At 36.8% G+C, this 24015-nt stretch overlaps 1 protein-coding gene across 1 annotated transcript in view; it reads left to right on the plus strand.

Moving 5' to 3' along the window:
* Positions 1 to 21979, plus strand: part of SLC44A1 (solute carrier family 44 member 1) — a 178020-nt gene extending 156041 nt beyond the window's left edge. The window contains exon 16 of the mRNA XM_036903292.2: positions 21754 to 21979. Within this exon, the coding sequence (XP_036759187.2) occupies positions 21754 to 21768 (15 nt within the window). The 3' untranslated portion in view covers positions 21769 to 21979. The remainder of the gene's footprint in view (positions 1 to 21753) is intronic.
* The last annotated feature ends 2036 nt before the right edge of the window (positions 21980 to 24015 follow it).

Raw genomic sequence — 24015 nt, forward strand, 5'->3', positions numbered from 1 at the left:
TGTGGCAGTGATTGCTAATTGCCCTACCCAATATCTGTTTTACCCTTTTTCTTCATGAATATAACCCAGATGTTCTGGTCACAAAATGCCCAAGTAAAATACCTACCTTCCCATGCTTCGCTAAAGTGTGAGGTGGTCATGAGACAGAGTTCTGGGCAATGAGACATAGCTGAAGTATAACGTGGAGTTCCAAGAAAGTTTTGCCTTCTCAATGAAGATGCCTTCCATCTTCCTAGTTTTCCCTTCTGGGAACACAAGTGAAATGCCCTGAGGGACAGCCGTTAATCTTACAAGCATGAATGAAACCACACGTGAAAGATGGTAGGGCAGAAAGATAGAAGGAGTCTGGTTCTTGGAGGACGTCCTTGCATAGCTTCTCAAACTAAGGTTTGCCCTTGTCTAGGCTTCCTGTTACATAAGAATTAATCCTTTCCTTATTTAAGCCATTGGAACAGGTTCCTTGTCAGGGCAACTGAGATGCAGCCCTAACCCAGACACCATGCTAAGATCTAGGGATGGTGCAAAGCTTTCTTGTGTTGTCACTGCCTTTTCTTACCTCTCAGTCAGGATGGGAGGAAGAGCTCTTAAAAACTGGAGCAGTCTCAAGATGGATTAACCCCTCATGGAGGCCCCGGCCCTAGTGGGGCGCATGCACAAGGCACTTTTGCAGCTGCAGTGCTGGGAAGCAGTGGGTGTGGAGTGAAAGGTTGGATTTGGTGACCTTTAAAGTCCATTCTAGAACAAAAACTTTTCTAATGGTCAGAAAGTTCAAAAAAAAAAAAAGAGGACTCAACATAGGAAGCTCGGTCACTGAACAGGTGGCGTTTCTCAGTTATCGTCTGCACTGGGATATGCCATTTTCATTACAGTTTCTAAGAAAGCACCCTCCATTGAACCCCCTGGGTGACCATATCATGGCGATTTTAAGTTTCTAATGGAATTTTAGTTAATATTTTATTTGTAGTAATGCAGTCTATCCCACTTTTTACTACAAGGACTTTTATTTATCTTGGGTTTATAAAGTTGACATGACAGTGAAATTTATACTCAGCTGTGTTTTGATTTTCAGATACCAATGGATTTATTATTTTTGTCCTTATTTTAAAGTCATAGGTTTATTATTTTTGTCTGTTTTATAAGAGTGAATCTTGGTCACAAGATTCCTTCCCAACTATATTACTGGAATGTTAATGTCTTATAAACCAACCATTAAGGATCAATTCGTTGGCAGAATTTCTGTAAATGTGTGAATGTTCTTTATAGGAAAGGGGGACTTTTTTCCTCTCATGGCAGAAACCAGGTTCTTTGATGAGGTGAACATAAGAAAGAATAGGGTGAGTCTTTACTGGATTGTATGATTAATCCTTCAGTGTGATCTCAAGCCTGAGAAAGCAGGATGAGCTGCCCACTTTGTGAAGGTAAGGGCTATAAGGGCTCAGCAGGTGTTTGGTAAGTAAATGAACAAATGAGTCCCTTTCTATACTGACCGTCTGTCTGAATCAAGGCTATGAGATGATGATGCATAGTCGCACAGTCTATGTGGGTGCAAATAAGTGTTTCTCAAAGTGCATCGTAATGGAAGGTGGGGGGAGAATAAGAAGGTGGTGCTTACAGTGGAAATTACTCTGGGTTCTACTGCAGACTGACTGAATCAGAATCAGCAGTAGGCGCTCAGGAATCTGCATTTTAACCACACACCCACACCCACACCCACCAGGTGACTCTCCTGCATAATAAATTTTAAAATTATAGGCGTGTAGACCAGCTATTCCAGCTGAGGCTCCACATTAGGATGGGGCCTTAGGAGGCAGCAGGAATTCTAACTGGAGCAGGATTTTTGGTCGCCATCCTTTAGAAGCCTGTCATAGCAAATATGCTTGTCTCTGGCGACACCTGCTGGTTAAGAGTAACAAGTAGCAAACACTCAATCCCTTCAACTACACAAGTGTTTTTATTTGATGGGGACTGTGATACTGAGGGTGCTGCATCTTAGTGTTTGAATTGCAATAGCAACAATCAATATAAAAATGTATCTGGGGGATATCTGTTTTTACATTTCTATCTTCTTTTCACTAGCTTCAGGTACAATCAGTATAGACTTGCAGAATATTATCTTTCAAGTATCTTACCTGTTTCTTAGAATAAATATTCTTATTTCATGTTCACTTGAGAGACTCACAACTTTTGGATTTCCTCTGAAAGGATCTATTGAACCCTTCAATTAGGGAACTTATTATTTGTGGTTGTTTTAGAGAAATAGTAAGAAGCCAACTTTTATGTTTCATGGAAGACTCCAAGCAAGATTTTAAAAAATGTTTTGTGATATCTTAGAGCATATCTTTTCCTTTACCTGCTGTATGGCAGCCAGCCTGTCTAGGAGCTCACAGTTCAGGGATGGAGAGGGGGCACAGTGTGGCCAAGGCAGAGGACGTGAGTAATGTGCAGAATGGGTAGAGTCCAGGAATAAATAATGCCTGGGAAAAATTTTTTCTTTTGAATCACACAGACATTACCAGGTCAGAAGTTCCAGAAAGAGATTTAGATGTGCTAAAACAGAAGTGTGAAATGGAATTTTGGGCATATGCACTGGGGAAAGGGGTAGCTCTTGTCAAACATAAGGCTGGAAGTGATGGAAAATGGAGCCAAAGAGTCAGGCCATACCTCACCCACCTACAAAGGATAGATTTCGTCGTATAGGTGGTGAAAAGTTTAAATTAAAGATTTTCTTTTCTATCAGATTCTTTATTCCATTAGAATATCAATACACAAAGTATAGCATGTACCTTTTATCTGACAGTGATTAAATCTGAGTCCAAATTCCTGATTAAGATTGTGTTGGGTAGACAAGCATTTCATGCAACAACACAAAAAGTCCCAGTCCACCTGGAAAGTCCCTTGGCATTCCAGTAATTAGATTTTGCCTGGGTGCTGTAACAGGGAGTTCTTTTTACGTAGACATTTGGCAGAGCTGGATCGCTGTGCCTTCTATTTCAGAGCTTCCACACTGCCTCCTCTTCCTGTCCTAACAGCCCCTCAAACACACAGCATTTCCCACCACACAGACCCTAGGAAAATCCCGCAGGTCTCCTTACTGCAGTGGGCCAAACCAAAAGCTGAGCACTGGCTCATATTCAGAGCCTGAGGCATGAAACAAACCAATTCATTATTTTGTGCCTAATTTTTCACCTTTAAAAAATAATGGTGATAATGGATATATTTCAATGTTGCTTTTCACAATAGGGTGAGGTACATACCTTGCAGCCATGCCACACAACCATGATGCTATACTTCCCTCATGAAAGATGAACAAATGCAAAATCTCTTTGTTTCTCTGCTTGGTCTTCAGCCACACCACTCCTGTCCTTACACACTAGGCATGGTCCAGTGGGAACAGCATGACATTTGGAATCTGATAGACTTCAATTTTAATATTGCCCCTCCCCTATTGTGTTAGCAAAGTCTGGTCACTTTTCCTCTTCCTTACCTAGCAAAAGAAGCTGATAATATCTTCTCTTGAGGATTGAGCAAGGAAGATACGTGCTGTTTGAAGGCCTTTCAATCATCAATCAAAGGTCTTTTTGTCTGTCCCTGAGACCAATGTCCAGTAGCCCATGGACCCTTAGTAAATGTTAGCTCTTTTCCCTTCTTTTTCTGTCCTTTCCTTGATAACCAGCGAGTCATCAAAAGACCAGGAAGCACCCAGCCTTCATCTGCAACAGGGGCAAATTGCCATTAGTTCACACTGTTCTGTGCTGTTCTACAGTGTTTACCTCTGAAACAGGCTAATTAAATAGGAGACCTTTTCTTAGCATGCAGGTTCTGGCCCAATCTCTGTAAAGATTTTGAACTCTTTCAGGTATGGAGTCTGGCAGTCATTTACCAGCTGCCGACTCTCCCTGCCCCCCCTGCTCTTCTAATCCAATTCTGTTAATATTTGCTCACCACTGGACATGGGCCACAACTCTGATGTGACCCCCAAAGCCAGCCTCTCCTGAAACCGTGGGCAGGGCTGGCCCATCTGCACAGATGAGCAGCTTCTGCCTGACTGGCCAGGCCCCAAATCAGGAGACAGTCTCTTAGCCACTGGTGCCGAAGTGTGACTTTCTTATTGGCATATATTACCTAACAGACTGAGGGTTCCTGTTTATTAGCCAAGTCCACTGCCTAAAGGGCATTACTCTAAAAGATTTGGTCCTAAGTTAATCTTTGACTTAAAGGGATAACATTTGGGGGGACTGTCCCCACTGCACATACACTGTTCTGTTGCACTTATCTTTTCTAAATATCCTGGAAAGGCAGAGATGTTGGCCAAGTGTGATGGAACAAAGTTTGGCAGTGAACATGACAGCCAAAATAGAGCCAAGTGACAAAAGATCGAAAAGCCACAAAAGAAAATGACTCACAAGCCAATGAACCCTAGAGTTAGAACAGAGACATGTGGAAGGGAAGGTGCTGAATAGCAGCAATGTAAGTGCCTGCCCGAACGAAGGTGGCTGCAAGACAAAGCTGACTGACAAGGGGCAATGGTGACGCTGCTGAAATATTATCCAGCTTTATTTGTACTTGAAGGATTTTAAGTATGTTCAAAGTAATTTTTATTTTAGTGTTTAATAAGCTCAAAAGGTAGGAGAGGAAATTGTACCTTCATTGTGGTTTTACAAAGGTAATATCTTTCAGGATATACACAAGCCAGGAGAAAAAGCCTTTGGACAGACCATATATCCTAATCTGGGATTTAGAAAGTTAGAACATCTTATATTTTGGGAAGCCTCCTATTTACTCTGGAACTCCCAATTCACAGGTACAGCCAACTGTTAATTATTAATAGAAATTAATTTAGTAATTCCAACGTGCTAACCAGTTCAGGAGTCCTCGTAGAAGGCAGCACGTTTCCATGCTGTCTGCCTTGACTGTTAGAGGGCAGAATCTGCTGCCATAGCTCTTTTCACAGTGCACTTTGCTCTGCCATCTGGAAGAGCCAGTGCCTGTGCTGTTTGAAGGCCTTTCAATCATCAATCAAAGGTCTTTTTTGTCTGTTATTATTCAGGACAAATGCCACGGTCCCCAGAGCCCTTCCTATACAGGATCCCCTGATCTGGATGCAATGCAGCCTGTGGCCTAAAGCACCCCAACATTGTGGCAGAGAGAAGAGAGCCCAAGTGTCCTATTTTACATCTTGTTAGTTCCTGGGCAGAAGAAGGAAGTTAAGTCTCAGTTATCTGGCCAGGTAGAGAAAGACAAGTACCAAATGACTTCATTCATTTGTGGAGTATAAAAACAAAGCAAAACTGAAGGAACAAAATAGCAACAGACTCAGACTCCAAGAAGGGACTACTGGTTACCAAAGGGGAGGGGGTGGGGGAGGGCGGGTGTGGAGGGAGAAGGGGAGTAAAGGACACAATAATCCTCCATCACAATACAGGTAGGTCGCAGGGAAGGCAATACAGCAAGAAGAAAAGTAATGACTCTACAGCATCTTATTAAGCTGATAGACAGTGACTGCAATGTGGGGGTGAGGACTTGATAATATGGGTGAATGTTGAAACCACAATGTTGTTCATGTGAAACCATCATAAGATTGTGTATCAATGATACTTTAATAAAAAACTCAAAAAAAAGTCACGATTATCTGTGACTTTTATTATGTATGAAATGTTGGCCTACTGGGAATGGAAAATTAAAGTTATCACAACATTCTTTAAATTGTCCTGGAGACAGACACACATGCATGATGGGATTTGTGGGGAATTACAAGGCTCTTTCCTTTCACTGGGAATCATACCTCCTTTTTTTATACATCTCTTTCTTTTCTTCCAAAGTAAGGAAGACTACAAAGTGCCAGAAGATTAAGCTGATTATAGTCAGTGCAACAATGATTTAAGTTAGATGGTTTAGATAATCTGCTGTTGGGCTGCTTTGAAATCCTACCAAGCAAAGAACTGCAAGAACCCATTCAGAAAGACATGGACATATAGCATAATTTTGGTAAATAAGTGTGCAGAAAAATGCTGAATAAACTAATAAATGTCTAGAATTCCAAAGGGTTAGCCACATGATATATTTTTGAAAGGCAGATGTTAAGATGTAATTTTTCATTGCAAAACTATACCTGGAAATGGGTTCTGTGGTTCTCAGATAGATGGCCTGATAATTGCATTAATGTTTTATGAATCGGATGTGCTAGCCTGGTATACATTGCTGCAGGGACAGCCACCATTTACTGAACAGTTGAGTGAAAGCTACTCTACCGTGGGCTTTTTGTGTATTATCTCTTTAAATTTTTATAAGAATCAGGAAACAGAATAGTTGTTCCTGTTTTAAAGATGAGAGCACAATGACTCAGAGACTTAAGTCACTTGCTTGAGGTCAGAGAAGTGTTAGAGCCACAGTCATTAACAGAGCTCTAGATTACAGGGGTCTATTTAAGAGCCCCAGTTCAGAGCAGAGAGCAAACAGCACTCAGTCAAGTCTTGCACTGGGTTCACAATGTTCTAGGGATCTCCTTTTAATGCCTTAGGCACAGAGGGGCATTGTTATTATTTTCCAGCTTTGCATAGGGCCTAAATCTCCCAATAACTAGCAGTAAATCTGGTGTTGCGCATGCTGAAGTCTTTACGAAGTACCAGTTGAGAGAAGAAAAGATATAGTTGTTGGGCTGGGCTCTCCTATTTGAGTTGGAACAATAAAGAAGTCCACCAGTGCCTGGTTTGACTCCAGGTCAGAATCAAATCTAGCAATTTGTGTGCTCAAGCCAAGTAGTATGAAATGTACCCCTGAATCAAGAGGGGAGGGGCTGGTCCTACTGTTCCAAGTGGCCACATACTGGGAACTCCTGTCCCAACTTGGGGTCACCTGCTTCATCGTCCTCTATCAACTGCCATGAGACAGACCTCTGGCTGGGGCAGTCTTGCCTCAAGGCCTGGAGAGGTGAGGTGGCCATTGACTAAGAGGGTAAATTTTGCATAATATATTAAAAGTTATTGTCAAATGATACCCTCTTCATTATAGTTCCTTGGAGCAAAGCCTGGCTCAATGTCCTGTTTAACTTACTTGGCCTGCTGTCCAGAGGTTCAGAAGTTGTGGGTAGGATATTCAACAGGCTTCCACAGCTCCTCCTCCCCCAGCCCTCTCCCAGCCCCCAACAAGGAACAAAGCTAGATTTATCTCAGGCCTGGTGTGGGACATAGTAGGTACTTAACAAAAGTTTACTTACTGAATGGACAAAGGAAAAGTGGGAGGGAGGGAACAAAAGAGGGCAGGAGACTTAGAACTTCAGTACTCAGAAAATCTACCCTCATGTTGACAGTATGAGGAAACATACTTTTCAAGTTATTTGGTAATGTGTATTACAAATCTTAAGAATGTGCACATCATCTAATCCAGTAATTCTGTATTTAGAAATTAAGGTTGTATGCAAAGATTTGGCCACAAATCAAAGTATTGTTCCTAATTATAAAATATTTCAACAAAACTAAATGTACAGCAATGGGGAATCAGGTCAATGAATTACAATACATCTATATCTGTTCTTACCCTGGTCTTTCCCATCTCAGTCAATAGCACCTCTGTTAAACCATTTGCTCAAGCTGGAAACCTCGAACCATTCTTAAATTTACCTCCTTCTATTTCACCCTGTCATTCCAAGTTCTATCATCTTCCAGATTATACAGGAATTCATTTTATAGATGTATTAACTTAAGCAGGCAATAAGTTCTATCAAGCCTAAAAGCCAGTGTATAAAAAAGATATGCAACCAATTTGTGTTCCCCTATAATTTTCTCTCATGGTATGCTGTTCTTATCTTTAATGGCATTTCATCACAAATCAGGCCTCTGTGTTTACATTTCCTGTTTATTTGTTTAATACCTATTTCCCCCATCAGATTATAAACATCAAGTTCAATAATGTATATACAAGAACTTACTACTGTGTACCACTTGTGTGTATTTAATCTATACAGTGGAATACCATTTAGTCGTAATGTTTTCAACAGGTATTACTGGCATAGAAAGTTGCACATGATATAGTTTTAAATGGAAAAAAAGGTTATATAGTAATATGATTTTTTTTAAGTGAATATATGTTACCTCTATGTTTACATATAGGCTACACATATATGTGGATGTTAAAAAAATTGGCAAGGTGTTACAGTGGTTATCTAGGTTGGGAAGTTGTGAGTGTAGTTCATTTTTGCTTATCTTTAAAAATACTAATTGTGTATTATCTTCATGGTAAGAACACATTTTAATTTTTATGCCTAAATAAATATATTCATATCTATCTGTACAGAAACTGTCACAAACTGACATTTTACTCAGAAGCAGTCTCTGTGTCCCACATTGTGGAATGTTGAGCCATGGTATAAACATCCATTCAAAAAATGTTAGGCAGCCATTAAAAATCACTGTGAAGAATGTCACAGTATGGAAAATGCTAATTATATAGTATTAACTTATAAATGAAAAGAATAAAAATAATTTTTAAAAGATGTTATTGCTTTGAAGTGATAGATTTATGGTCCTTTTTGGTTTGTTTGCCAAACTTCCTATAACATCACTTTCTACATTTAAAGTTCTTATTTTTAAAGTGAATATATGCTTCAACAATTTATATCTGATTTCACCTTGTCACATGTTAATTTTTTGGTAAGCCTGTTTGTGGAATTAAGCCTTTCTACATAAATTACTTTAAAATAAAATTTGAATTCCCTGGGACGTGCAATGGGATGTGTAATCCCACAAGGTGGCAGTATCATAGTTATGAAGCAGCATCAGGGCATTTTTGAGTCATTCAGTTCATTATTTCTAACATTTTTTCTTGTTTGATCTTTGATTTACATCGACGTTTACATTCTTTCTAAGTCTCAAGAACATAATACATTTTATGGTTCTTATTTTTAAATTATCAGTTAAATATTTCTCACGACTGGGAGAATGTGAAGTTATCTGCCCATACATTTTCAGTTTCCCACTTACTTCTTTGCTTTGTAAATCTTTTGCACTTAAAAAAAAAATAGTATCAATTGCTATTTCTTGAAAACTTTTGATGAGTAAGTCATTGTCCTGGCTCTGTATATACATGATCTCATTTACTTTTGCACAGTAGATGTTCATTTTACAGATGTGGAAACAGAGGCTAAGGCAAGATAGATAATTTGTCCAAAGTCAGTTATTTTTTGCCAGAGCCTGAATTCAAACCCAGTCTCTTTGAAAAAATTGTTAACTGGATAAATTGGAAAATAGGTGGATAAATGACTATACATAAAAAAATGAATGTGTGTGTGTGTGTGTGTGTGACTACTATCTAATTCAGGTCATATTAAAAATAAAAGGTTATAGTAAATAAGATAAGTAATAAATAATTTCTATTTTTGTTTTCCTTTAACATAATAAATGAGAATTTCCCCATGTTATTAAAAATTCCTTGCAAGCAAAACTAATAGATGTATAAAATTCTATCATTTCAATGTACTGTATTTTATTCACTCTTTCTTTTGTAACTGAATTTGGCAGTTTCCTCTCAAAATTATGGGATTTAGCATTTAATCATTTAATAATGCTAAAATGAGCATCTTTGTATAGAAATCTTTGTCTATATTTTTTACCATTGTTAAGATACATTCCTAGAACTTGAATGACTTACTATAGATAAAAAGAACTGAACTTTAAAAAAACTCTTGCTCAGTTATAACTTTTAACCTGATTATTAAAGTAACAAATTTTCATTTTAATTTATATAGCAAATATTTCCAGAAAAGAGAAAAACTATGTTGCATCCCTCTAACCAAAATAACTGCTTTTATGCTACTTCTATGATTTTTGTCTATCTCCTGCTAGATTTATATATTTCTCTATCTGTATATTTACACATTTTCATAGAGTTGCTAATAAAACATATATACACAAAATCTTTCACATCCTGTCCTTGTCACTGAACATTCTACATATAAAATAAGCATGTTTCATATCATTATTCTTCGAACAGAATTTGTAATAGTGGATTTATATTCCCTTATATTAATGTTTTATTACTAAACTGTTATTTGCATTTTTATTATACAGACGTATTAGTCATACTGCTGATTATTTCCTTAAGATAGACTTTTGGAAATGGTATTACTAGATCAAAAACTGGACGTACTTCTTTATGTATGTTGATATATATCGCCAAATTGCTTCTCAAAAGGTTCCACCAATTTGCTGAAGTATTTTTCCTTTTTTTAAATAAGGTCCTGTATACACACATTTATTTACTACTGGAAACAGCACATTCAAAAATTTTTATTACAATTCAAATTTTTGAAAACCAGAAAATCTAGTTATTTCTACTTGCCCTAATCATGCTCTAGCCAAACCACCTGATGTTTTCTTTATATTTCCTCTGGACAAGTTACCTTGTTTCAAATTCTTGACACTGGATTTCATCTTACAGGCTTCAGGCTTCTAAAACACAGGTACAGTACTAGAGACTTATTAATGCTACTTTAGGTCAAATGTAAAAAGTGAAGTAAATTGCTAAAGTAAATTTGTACTACAGTCTAGGAATGTCCCCATTTTCTCACACCTGGCAGATACTCATGACATCATTCTCATTCACCTTCGATAACCCTAAAGGCAGAAGATGACATTCCCTTGTTGTTTTCATTTATATTTCACTATTAAGGAATTAAATATTTTGCATTAATTTACCTGCCTTATATATTATCTATTCTGTAAATTATCTATTCATGTCCTTTGCCAATTTTGCTATGGAGATATCACTGCTTTTCTTACTGTATTAGGATAAATTATTTTTATATATTACGAATATTAGTACCTTTTCTGTTGTATTTATGGCAAATATTTTTCCTTCTTTCTAATTTGTTTAATTTTGTTAGTGATATCTTTGCAAAAGATTTAAATTTTTATGATAAACAAATCGATCATTTATTTTGTATTTTCCCCTTTTTTGTTCAAAGGTTTTCCCTTAATCCCCTAAATCAGTAAAATTCTCATCTATATTTTCTTCTATTTTTTTCAATTGATTTTCTTTTTTTTAAACTACATTACAATTTATGTTCTATTTTTAATGTTTTTATCTCTTTCATTTTTCATATTTATTAATAGCTGGAAATAATTTTGTTATATAATACAAAGTGAGGCCTATATTGAATATTTTAAAAATGTCCACCAAATCATTTACTAAGTAATTTGTCCCTTCCCCCCCTGGTTTGTGAAGATGTTTTTATCAGCAGTAGACCCGTAGTATTCCAAGAAGTTCAAACTTGTAAGAGTTTGAACTTTGTAATCAGCCACATCTGGGTTCAGATCTTGCCTCTGCTATTTTTTGGTTTGGGACGTTACTTAGCCCATTGAATCCTGAAGTTTACCCGTCTCTAAAAAAAGAGGGATTGTAGAGAGAAGTCCACTATATGGTACACACAGAGCATTTAGCATGGGATGTATCTCCTGGAAAATATTCAATACAATACAGATTAGCTACTATGATTATGACTATGATATTGAGAAAGTTATTCCATATTTTAATAAATAAATCCTGATGTCCTCAAATGGTGTAGAAAGCTTGAATGAGTTTCTGGGGCTTGAAAAGTAAAACAAAGCTGCATTTCTTTTAACCTTTCATGAGTTACTGGGAATTTGATTGAAACGTAAAACAAAACTGCATTCACATCTCCACAATGGGCATTTTCTAGGCTCACCCCCAGCTGAGTGATACACCTCCACATCCACAGGGCAGCACACAGTTCATATGCCTTAGAAGGAAGATCTGAAGGAAAAAAACAAACAAGTCATCTCAAGTTAGAGGAATTTGAGCATATATTTTTTCTGCACTGTAATTTTTAGAGAATACATATATATATATAGGGAAAAACAAGAGAGATGTTTCCATTGGAAAAAGTGCAATGTTAGAGACTGATCGTCACCCAAGATTTTGAGTTCATTAAAAATAGTAAAAATCTCAGTGCTTAGATCTGCACATGCAGAGAGAGGCCTTTTAGGACCATTTCAAAGTGTATTTCTTTTCTCATCAGTCTCACTGTGGCTTCTTGTGCCAGTTTTATTTATCCTAGTTTTAGACTGCACTTTCATCCTATCTGTAAGGGCAATTTCCTACATTAATCTTCATTTTGGAACTGTTCTTAACAACTCTTGCCCATTATTCTTCCAGATGAAATTTAGATTCACTGTAAGCCTTTCCAATTGCCTACCTGTCATCTCCATTTGGATTTTAATAATAAGCATGTCAAACTTATCATTCCAAACCGAACTCCCTTCTCTAAATGGCAACACTGCCATTCCATTTTCTGAGAATGAAAACCATGAAATCACCCTTGACCACTCTTTTCCTTTCATACCCTACATCCAGTCCACCAGAAAATCCTGTCAATTCTATTTTTCCTATAGAGATCCAGAATCCAATCACTTCTCACATCCTCCATGGCTGCTGCCGTTTATTTTCTTGGCTGAAAACTGCAATTGGTTCCTCGGTTGTCTGCCTGCTTCCGGCTTGTACATTATTACTCTCAACACGGGAGTCAGGGCGATCCTTTTAAAATCTAAGTCAAATCTCATCCTCCTCCCTTCAAAACTCTCCAGTGGCTTATCACCCTAGAATCAATTTCAGAGTCTCTGCATGAGTCACCTCCACCCACCCACCTGTTGCCGCTCACAAATCATTTCCTACTATTCTCCCTTCATTCACTCTGCTCTATCCACAAGGCTCCTGGCCCCTTACTGTTCTTTATGTAACCAGGGGTATCCCGGAGCCATTGTTTTTGTTTCCAGATGTCTCATGCTCTTACTTGCTTCAGGTCTCAGTACAAATGTTACCTTATGAAGCCTTCCTTGAACTACTTATGTAAAATAGTAACCCTCTGAATACATTCCCTGTCTTATGTTTTTTATAAAGCATTTATTGTCCTTTGACATATAAATCACTTTTTAACTGTTTACTATCTGTCAGAAAGGCCCCTCAATTTCAATTTAAAGATTATTAGATAAATCAATTTGGAAAAAATTTTTTGAAATAGTTTTTCTTCCCATGCAGAACTCTGGTATTATCTCAATTTTTGTTTAAATATTCTTTTATGTCCCTTAATGTGTGTGTGTACCTTAATTACAGTTCTTATCATGGGGTGCTAAATCGTTTCTCACTAAAGTTTTTCATAATTACTTTCTTACTCTTTTTTTAATTGAGCTATAGTTCACATGTCATAAAATTAACCATTTTAGTGCACAATTCATAGTTTTTAGCATATCCACAAAGCTGTGTAAACATGACTACTATCTAACCCCAGAAAGTTTTCACCACTCGCAAAAGATACCATATGCCTTTAGCAGCCAATGCCTATTCCCTTCACTCAGCACCTGGCAGCCACTAATCTACTTCTTTTTTCTATGGATTTGCCTATTCTGGACATTTCACGTAAATGGAATCATACAATGTATAGACTTTTTTGTCTGGCTTCTTTCACTTAGCATAGTGTTTTCAAGGTTTAACCACCTTTTAACGTATACCTTCATTCCTTTTTATGGCTAAATAATATTCCATTGGGTAATATACCACATATTGTTTATCCATTTATCAGTTGATGGATAGTTAGGTTGTTTGTACCTTTTAGCTCTTATGAATAATGCTGCTATGAACACTTTTGTATGAGTTTTTCTGTGGACATGTGTTTTCAATTATCTTGGGTATATACGGGCATGGAATTATTAGGTCATGTGGTAACTCTGTGATTAACTTTTTGAATAACTGCCAAAGTGCTTTACACAGCTACTGCACCATTTTTACATTCCCAACGCAATGTGTAAGGGTTCCATTTTCTCCACATCCTTGCCAACCTGTGTTATTTTTCACCTTTTGGATTATAGCCATCAGAGTGGGTATGAAGTTATATTTCATTTTGGCTTGGTTTTGCATTTTCATAATTGCTAATGATTTTAAGTACCTTTTCATATGTTTGCTGGCCATAGGTATGTATTCATAAGAGAACTGTCTAGTCAAGTTCTTTGTCCATTTTAAATTGGGTTATCTTTTTGTTGAGTGTGAGAGCTCTTTATATATTCTGGATACTAGACCCTTATCAGACATATGATTTGCAAATATTTTCCCCCATTCTGTGGGTTGTCTTTTCACTTACTTAAAGTGTCCTTTGAAACATAATAGTCTTAAAATTTTGATGAAGTCCAATTATCTATCTTTTCTCTGGTTGCTGTTCTTTTATTGTCATTTCCAAGAAACCGTTGCCTAATCCAAGGTCATGAATATTTAGCCCTATGTATTCTTCTGAGAGATATGTAGTTTTAGCTCATACATTTAGGTCTTTGATATACTTTGAGTTAATTTTGTACATGGTGTGAGGTAGGTGTCAACTTTTTTCTTTTTCATATGTATATCCAGCTGCCTCATCATCCTTGTTGAAAGACTATTCTTCCCCCCATTGAATGGTCTTTCTACTTGACAAAGTCAGAATCAAATGACTGTAGAAATATGAGTTTATTTCTGGACTTGCAATTCTATTCTGTTGATTTATATGTCTTAGCTGAGCTTTTGATAAATACTGGGATGAAATGAGTGCATTGTATTATCTAACAACTACCTGAGGTATAGTTGAACAGTGACCCATGCTCCTTACCTGTCACCTAACATGAGTAGGAGATTAACATCCTCCTTTGAGACATGAGGATCATAGGAAGGACATGCACCTGAAAAGAGTATAACTCAGATGGAGTCAAAAAATCTCCTTAGAGACAAATGGACAAATAAGGCCCAAATTCCAGGCCCATATAGTAAGGCTAAAAAACTACAAAGCCTAGTAAATTTTAGGCAGATATAATTTCATAACCCATCTTAGCACACTCGAATTCACCTGATAAATACTGAGTCCTTACTCCTGTGTACAATAATGCCACTTTTATTTGAGGACTTTTACTTCTGGCATACTTCCAACATAAACTATTTGCAAAGTTACCAAAAACAGCAAGTTGACTATATGAAATTATCATATTTTATAGATCAGAAAGAATTGAATGGTGGCTTTAGTTTTAACACAGTTGCTTTATAGGCCTCTTTGTCAATAATTAGCTAGTTGGCCAACTATCTGTTCAGGCCACTTCCTTGCTAAAAGTAATAAAACTTATCATTTGTGTATAATGGAACACTTGACTGTTCCACAAAGTTAAAGAGGGTGGGGACATCTGCAGGATTACACAAAACATACCTAAAATAATATCAGATTATTAACAAGTAAGGTGTAAAGAAGGGGGGCAGAGACAATGATTCCCTGGGCCTGGAAGCTTTGTCCTTCTGTCTTTAGGGACCAAATCTTTGTTGCAATATGGTCTGTGAGAACGACCAAGTGTGTATCTCTCTCTTCCTCTTTACTGCTGCCAGAGATCCTAGGGTAGCATGGTATAGTTTGTGTCTAGAAATGTTCAATCCTGATGATAGCTGGGACAAGAATCATAACCCTGAACCCTGGAACAAAAACGATTTTCTGCTCAACACAAGTTTTGTTACAGTGTATTATATGAACTCAGCAAAATGGCCCAGACTTTTAAATGAAATTATTCCTTTTTGAGTTGCTTAAAATTGAGCCTTCCATTTGACATAAAAAAAAAGAACTTTTGTTCATCAAAAGACACCATCAAAAGAGAGAAGGCAAACACAGACTGGAAAGATGATATTTGCAAAACACATTTAATAAAGGACTCCTATCCAAAATTTATAGAGATCTTCTGCAAATCATTAAGAAAAAGACAACCCAAATGAGTAAAAGACTCGAACAGGCACTTCACAAACAGGGATAGTCAAATGCCCAATGAGCACATAAAATGATGCTAACATCTTTGGTTATCAGGAACATGCAAATTAAAAGCACAATTAGAAACTATTACCCAGCTACCAAAACAGCTAAAGTTAAAGGTATTGGTTAGGTTACAGAGCAGCTGAACTCTCCTACACGCTTATGAGAAAATAAATAAGTACAAGCACACAGGAAACTTCTTTGGCTGTAATATATTAAAGTTAAAAATAATATATGTCCTAAGGTCCAGCAGGTCCACCCTTGGATATGTAACGAACAAAAATGTAAACACATGTGCAGCAAAAGACATGTTCAGTAATGTTCATGGAAGGATTATTTGTAATAGCCAAAAACTGGAAGCAACTCAAGTGTCCACAATAGTCTAATGGAGTAATAAATTGTAGTATATTCATACAATGGCATACAACACAGAAATGAAAAAGAATGAACTACAGCTGACTTGAAGCAGCATGAATAAATCTCAGATACAATGTTGAGCAAAAAGCCAGACACTTCTTTTTTTATTGAAATATCTTTGATATACAATCTTACATTGGTTTCAGTTATACCCCCACTAGTGCGGTTACTATCTGTCAACATAGAAAGATGTGACAGAATCATTGACTATGTTCTCCATGCTGTACTACTATCCTTGTGACCAACTTGTATTATGATTGAGAATTTTTGTGCCCCTTTATCCCCCCTCACCCTCCCCATCCACCCTCCCCAACTCCTCCCCCATGGTAACCACATCACTTATCAGTAAAGCTAGACAGTTTTTAAAAGAGCACACACAGTATAATTTCACTTAAATCAAGTTTAAGTACAGGGAGTACTAATCTGTGGTAAAAGAGAACTGGACACTGGTTCCTCTGGGGTGTGCCTGGACTCAGAGGGGCCTGAGGGAGGGAGTGTTCCTGGGATCTCTTCTCTTCTGTATGTAAACCTGGGTGGTGGTACATGGATACATACATGTGTAAAAATTCATTAGCCAAAAACTCATGCATATTTAAAAATTCATTAAGCAAAAATGCTTAAGATTTGTGTACTTTTGTTTAAGTTATAATTAAATCTTTTAAAGGTATATTTAAAAAATTAAGTTTTCCAGGTAACGTCCTCTATTCTGTAAGATCAGGTAAAGGCCGCTTCTCTCCCAACTAACAGTGGTATTCTCTAAAGAGAGTAAAACAGGATTTAGGGGGATGTCCAGAGAAAACGTACCATACTAAAATTAGAGGGATTAATTAGGTCCACCCAGATCGCCCTATAGCGATGCACTTCGATGACAAATATCTACTCACAAATAAAAACATCAGTTAGTTTTTAGGGCCCCATTCTGAAATAAGAATTACCAGACCCTAAGATAAGTCTCTACTGTGAGAGACAGAAGCCCAAACAAAGAGAAAACAGCAACAAAATGCCTTGGAGGAAACAGACTGTTTAAGATAGAAGAAAAATTTTTAATTTTTAAATTAAAAAAAAATTTTTAACTTTCTAAAGATTACTAAATAAAGATAGATAATAGAAAAGATTATGTCCATGAAAATAGCTTGTTATTTAAAAGAGGAAGATTCAAAAAATAAAAAAGAGCTCTAGAAAATTTAAAGTAGAACAAAAATATAAAGCTCAATGGAATGATTGGAAGATGGATTTTAGGAAATCTCTCAGAAAGTAGGGTAAAAAGAGTAAGAGGGAAAAGATAAAATTAGAGATTCATTCCAGGGGATTCAACATTCAAGCAATAGGTGGTCCAGCGAGGTTCAGGGGAGCGGGAGCGACAGAGAGAAGGAGGGAGAGGAAGGATGAAGGGGGCAGGGGAGACATAGAAAAGTATCAGAATCCGAATAACAATGGCTTTCTCAACAGAGCTGGGAGCTAAAAAAAAAAAAAAATGGTGGGACACCTTCAAAATTGTGAGGGAAAATGATTTCTGTTGTAGCATTTTCTACCTATCCATGCTATGAAATAAATGTGAGGGTAGAATAAACACATTTCAGATATGCAAGGGATTCACATGGAATCATACCAATCACACCAAGATCATAATCAAGGAAAATGGACAACTATTAATATTTTCTACATAAAGCAGAAATAATAATCATGGTAAACTGTTTTCATTTCAAGGATGTGGAGTAAGAAAAGATTAAGTCAAAAGAAAGCAGGATGAAATAAAAAATAAGAAAAATGAGAGTAAAATTTGAAACCCCATCTAAATGCACTTCTTCAACAAACATGGACTGTCTACTTTTTCCCAGCACTGTTTTAAATGCTGAGGGTGCAGTGGTGAAGAAGACAAACAGAGGTTGTTGCTCTCATAGAGCACATTGGGAAAATGTTTAAATAATAATTACACATCTACTTAATGAAATGTTATGGAATCATTAAAAAGCCACATGAAAACCAGAAACATAGAAAATGTTTTAGAATATAACATAATGTAAAGAGAACACATGTTTTGCCAAAGACAAAAGGGAAGTCATGAATCTGAAAATAGGTATGCTAGGATGGTGAAATTATGAATGAATTTTTCTTTTTTCATAATTCCCTTTAATTTTACATTGGGTTTCCAAACAGACAAGAGAAACACCAAAAATTAAAAAAATATATAGAATTCGTTAAAGTCCTATGTTGCCTGTTTAAAATTCCATGCCAAGTATTTCATTTGGAAAGAGCTGCTGTCACTTTTCAGATACTATTTATAATCACTTTTTTATTGAAAAATACTTTATGTACAATATTATATTGCTTTTAGATGAATACCTTAGTGATTCATCAATTATATACATTATTAAATGCTCACCATGTAACGTGTAGTTACTGTTTGTCACCATACAAAAATATTAAAATATAATGAGCTATATTCCCTATGCTATACTTGCATCCCTGTAACTAAATTATTTTATAATTTGCAGCTTATACCTCTTTATCCTCTTCTCCTATTTCACACACACCCTTATGGTAACCAACCATTTGTTCTCTGTTTATTAGTCTATTTCTGTTTTGGTTGTTCATTTGTTTTTCAGACTCCACATATTAAGTGCATATGGTATTCATCTTTCTCTGACTTATTTCACTTAGCATAATACCTGAAGTGCCCAGCAATAGATGAATGGCTAAGGAGAGGTGGTACATATATAAAATGGAATATTATTCAGCCATAAAAAAGAAAGAAATCTTGCCATCTGTGACAATGTGGATGGACCTAGAGGATAGTATGTTAAGTCAAATATTTCTATTATCTGAAATCTTTATAACTATTAGCCCTTTGCAGGATGCTAAAGGACATTGTATTTTAATTCAGATGTCATCTAAGAAACTCTTCTAAGAAGGGGTATTGTGTCTCTTCCTTAAGAGAAAGAATGGAAAATTACCCACTACTGATGGGAAAAATAGCCACTTGGTCAGATGTTATGAACTTTTTGTTTCTACTCCAGCTCTGCAGGAAAAGATGAAGGTGTCAGAAGGAATTCAGATCCAGTGTGAAGCTGGAGGCTAGAAAGAGCCGTTAAACCCTGCCTGTTAATTAGCTGTATGAGTTAATGAGCAATATAAGCAGGGTGAACAGACTCCCCATAATTGAACCAGAGAAAACTCACTGGCAGCTTAAGGCCAGTTGAGACCATCAGTTTCCATAAAGGACACAAATATTCTTCACCCATGAGGGAATAATATCAGTGGTGGTGTTGAGGTACTTTCCACAGATAATAGTGAAAGCTCACTTTGTGTCAAACATGAGATTTCAGGAGTCTCCATGTAAGGTTACCATGTAGAGATTTCCTTTATATTGTATAGGAAGCAAAACTTCCTTGAACCAGCTGATTAGATGTGTCCTTGGACATGAAATCTGAGAAAGATGTTGTGGGCTCCCAAGGAATCTGACACAAAGAGAAAATTCAGGAAGCATTGAAATGAATGCTTTAATTATGCCTTGGAATGCGTTAAATGCTACAAGCTTTTTTGTATTCAAAAGTAGTAGGAAAGATATTGCATCAAAATGTCTTATAAAATCATATTCAAACAGCTTATACATCCTATTTACCTTTGGCTTTTAAAATAATATTTTAAAGTATAAGAAAAGCTAAATATAATTTGATCTCCTGGATGAGATCCTAGAATGGAAAAATAGAATAGAAAAAAATTAGGGAAAATTAGGAAATAGGAAAAACAGGAATAGGGAAAATTAATTAAATTTGAATAAAGTATGGAACTTAGTTAAGAACTGTGTGCTAAAGTAGGTTCATTAGTTGTGACAAATGTACAGTAGTGATGGAAGATATTGGCAATAGGGGAAACTAGGTGTAGAATATGTGAGAAGTCTCTGTATTGTATTATCTTTGCAACTCTTCTGTAAATTGAAGAATATTCTAAAATTGAAGAGTTTACTTAAATTAAAAAAATAGGAGGAAAGAACTTTTATCTCAGTCTCAGACAAATCATGGCCTGAGCCTGTGTTCAGACCACATGACTGTAACTAACACATCATCCACTATCAGATGTCAGTCTAATCCTAGGTTATGTTATTTTCAGTGACAGGGGAAAAAATTATGAAAGTTGAATATGCAGGTTAAAATATGTAAAATCATAAAACACAGAATTGATAAGACAGCAAAATTTAAATAATGTGTTGTGGAAAATAGGAAGCCATTGGAATTTCTTGAATGAGGAACTGATACAGTGAAAGCAATGATTTAGGAATTTATTCAATCAATAATTTGCAAAATGGACAGGAAGAAATCTGAGTCAGGAGATCAGAAAAGAGGCAATAACAGGCATGTGAAATGAAAATCTCAAGGCTAAAGCTACAAAATGAACCTTAGGGCAAGGAGTTCAAGCAATGTTATTCTTAGTGCCACATACAACCTGTTTTAGGCACCTGGGAACAAGCAGAGCCTATTGTGGAGACAGGTGTATCAGGTCATCTTAGTCCAACTCCATTGGATATATGAATCATAGAACTACTTTATGACCCCCTTGTTTCAAGTCCAGGCACTCCTGGCATCTTGTCAGGACTATATCTTGTCACCTCCACTTGTCCTGCAGTGACTCTGTGCTTGCGATAGTTAAGCATGAGTTAACATTTCTTTTTTATTTTATAAGAATAGTACACAGAACACCACAGACTTGCTACACCTGTTGTTAAAGATTTCTCTTTCTCTATATATGGATGAATATATGTACACCTAATATTTTTTAGTCATTTGAGAATAATTTGCATATACCATGGCCCTTTAGTCTTAACTACTCCCTTGTGTATTTCCTAAGAATAAGGATATCCTTTTACAAAATCATAGTATAGTTGTTAACTTTGTACATTTATTCAATCACTGTTTCTTAAATTGAACTAAACTACGAGAACACCCATTATCTTGGTCTGACCTGTCCCACTGCTGGGTCACAGAAGTGAAAAACCCAAGGTTTCATTTGAATTTCAGGTTTGGGTCTTTGAGAGTACCATACAGTCATATTTTTCAGATTACTTTTGAGTTTGACTAGTTACATGTTTGCTTGACTCAATTGTTCAGCTATTCTAAAAACATCTTTTTCAAAGAATAATACTGATACCAGTAATGGCAAACACTAATCTAGCATTTATTATTATGTGTCAGGCACTATTTTAAATACTTTATATTTATTGATGCATTTAATCCTTATGACCAAGGAACATACCATGACTATCTTCATTTTATACACAGGGAAATGTCAGCACAGAAGTTAACTTGCCCACAAATATACTGCTGATAAGGGTCAAAACAAAAATTTGAACCCAGGCTCTCAGATATCCTTCTCATTTGTTAATCTTTGTGTTTTGTGTGTGTAGCCTTCTTGCATTTCACAGTGTCTTCTTTAAAGATGATCCCATGCTATTTCGTGCTTTCACTTGCTTCTCATTGTGTTGTGTTCCCCAGGAGAAAAGTATTCATTGTCTTGATGTGTTTATTTTTCAGCTGAAGAAAAGGTGACTGGTCCCCTGAGTCCAGAAGAATGAACTCAGAAGAGGCTGTTCACACGAGGTTTTCCCACTCACCAGCTGTTGAGAGTCTGTGGATATAGAGCAGGATCTTATTACTTGGATGGAAGCATGCGACCATGTTCCCCAACCACCAATAGCCAAGTGGATTTGGTACAAGAGGGCTGCCTAATAAATGATCAATAAGAAGTATTTGACACAAATCTTGCAGAAGTGTCTTTAAATGTAGTGTGCCTTCTTATCTAGCCTGGTATATATTTGAGACCCTCTGCTGCTTCTCACTCCAGTGTGGGTACTGGCCTGAAGGCTGGATCTGCAGTAGAATTCTCTTCATTCAGGTTGGCTCTGTCCTGTTTGACTTTGTTATTTATAGTCATGTTGTTTAATAACTACTTATTGAGTACCTGTTCCATGCCAATTAGGCTAAACGTTTAATCTGCACAAAAACCCTATAAGGTTGCACCTCTTATCTCCATTTTGCCCATGAACAAACAGAGGTCCAGAGAGGTTGTTCACTGTGTGTTAAAATCACTCAGCTGGCAGTCAGCGCTCACATCTAGATCTAGAGCCAAAGGTCCTTGAGCACACTGCTTTGCCTATCATTGCTCCAGAGATAATTAGCCCATCATATCATCACCGGTATTCCTCTCATAAATAGGGGTGGGTTGGCGGTGTATGTGTATGGGAAGTATCTGAAGTATCTGAGACAGCTGATCAGGGAGGCTTTAGAGGCACCAAAAAATGTGAAGAATTATTTTCTAAGAAAAATAACAGTATTCTTTTAGACCACAGGTTGATAAATTGTGGCTTATGGATCAAATCCAGCCCCCAACCGATTTTTGTAAATAAAGTTTTATGGGAACACAGCCACACTCAATCCTTTATGTATTGTTTATGGCTGCTTTCCCTCTACAATGGCAGAATTTCAGAGTTGTTACAGACCATATGGCCTAAATGGTCTAAAATATGGACTATCTGGGCCTTTCCAGAAAAACAGCTGACCCTTGTTTAAGATGATTTAGGAAGAAAGCCAACATTTTTCATTAAAGCCAACTCAATATATTTTCCATTTGACTGGAAAACTACTTAAAGATTTGCAGTGCTGGGATAAACACTTTATTTTAGCGGTGGTGGAGTTGAGGGTGGGAGTAGGGACAGTTAGGGATCTAAGGGGAAGGGTTTAGGAACAGGGAGTAGGAAGGAGAGATCTGGACCTTTGGGTCCCCAGTTAACTCCTCACCCCAAACTCATCCCACTCATGTCCTACCTATTTCTCCTGCCCAATCAAGTTTCCTAAAATAACTCTGCCCATAAACTTGTAAGTGCTTCCCACTTACAACATGCTCAAATCCCAACACCCCAGCTTGGGATTTAGAGACTGTAACAATCTGACCACTACTAATCTTTCTTTCCAACCTCTTTTTTTCTTCTTTTTTTAATCATGAGGAAGTCATGCCAAATTTGAGTTTCTATTTCAAAGCTAGTTTACCGTCTTTGATTTGCTTTCATGAAAGCAGAGAAGTAAATGTGTAATACTTGTAGGTAGTGCATTTGATAACAGGAAACCAGGCTGAGTTTCATAAATAAATAATGCCACATTACCTAAGCTAAAAGTTATAAACAAATGAAAAATTTATAAATGTATTAGTTTATTTTCTCTAGTAGATACTACCCAATTGCATTTAGAAAAAAATATTCTAGCTAAGGTTTTTGTTTTGTTTTAAAACTGTAATGTTATAAGCTTTCTCCCACATTGCTAAGTACTTTTCAAAAATTTTCATGGCTACAGAATATTCCACCTCCTGTTTGTTCCAAGGTTTTCCTAATACTTCCCTGGTGTTATCTTCCCTTCCTGCCTGCTTATTTTAATCTTCCAGCTTACATCCTGTCATCTTCTCTCTTCAAAGTCCTATTGCTAGGATTAAGTTCAGACTGACCTTCAGAATAAAGAATGCATTTCAATAGACTTATTTCCTTAGATCAGGCAGAGAAAGACAAACACCAAATGACTTCGCTCATTCGTGGAGTATAAAAACAAAGCAAAACTGAAGGAACAAAATAGCAGCGGACTCAGACACCGAGAAGGGACTAGTGGTTTCCAAAGGGGAGGGGTTGGGGAGGGCGGGTGGAGAGGGAGGGAGAAGGGGATTAAGGGGCACAATAATCCTCAGTCACAATATAGGTAGATCACGGGGAAGGCAGTACAACACGGAGAAGTAATGACTCTAGCATCTTATTA

This window comes from Manis pentadactyla, chromosome 3 (genome assembly GCF_030020395.1).
Source record: "Manis pentadactyla isolate mManPen7 chromosome 3, mManPen7.hap1, whole genome shotgun sequence".
NCBI lineage: Eukaryota > Metazoa > Chordata > Mammalia > Pholidota > Manidae > Manis > Manis pentadactyla.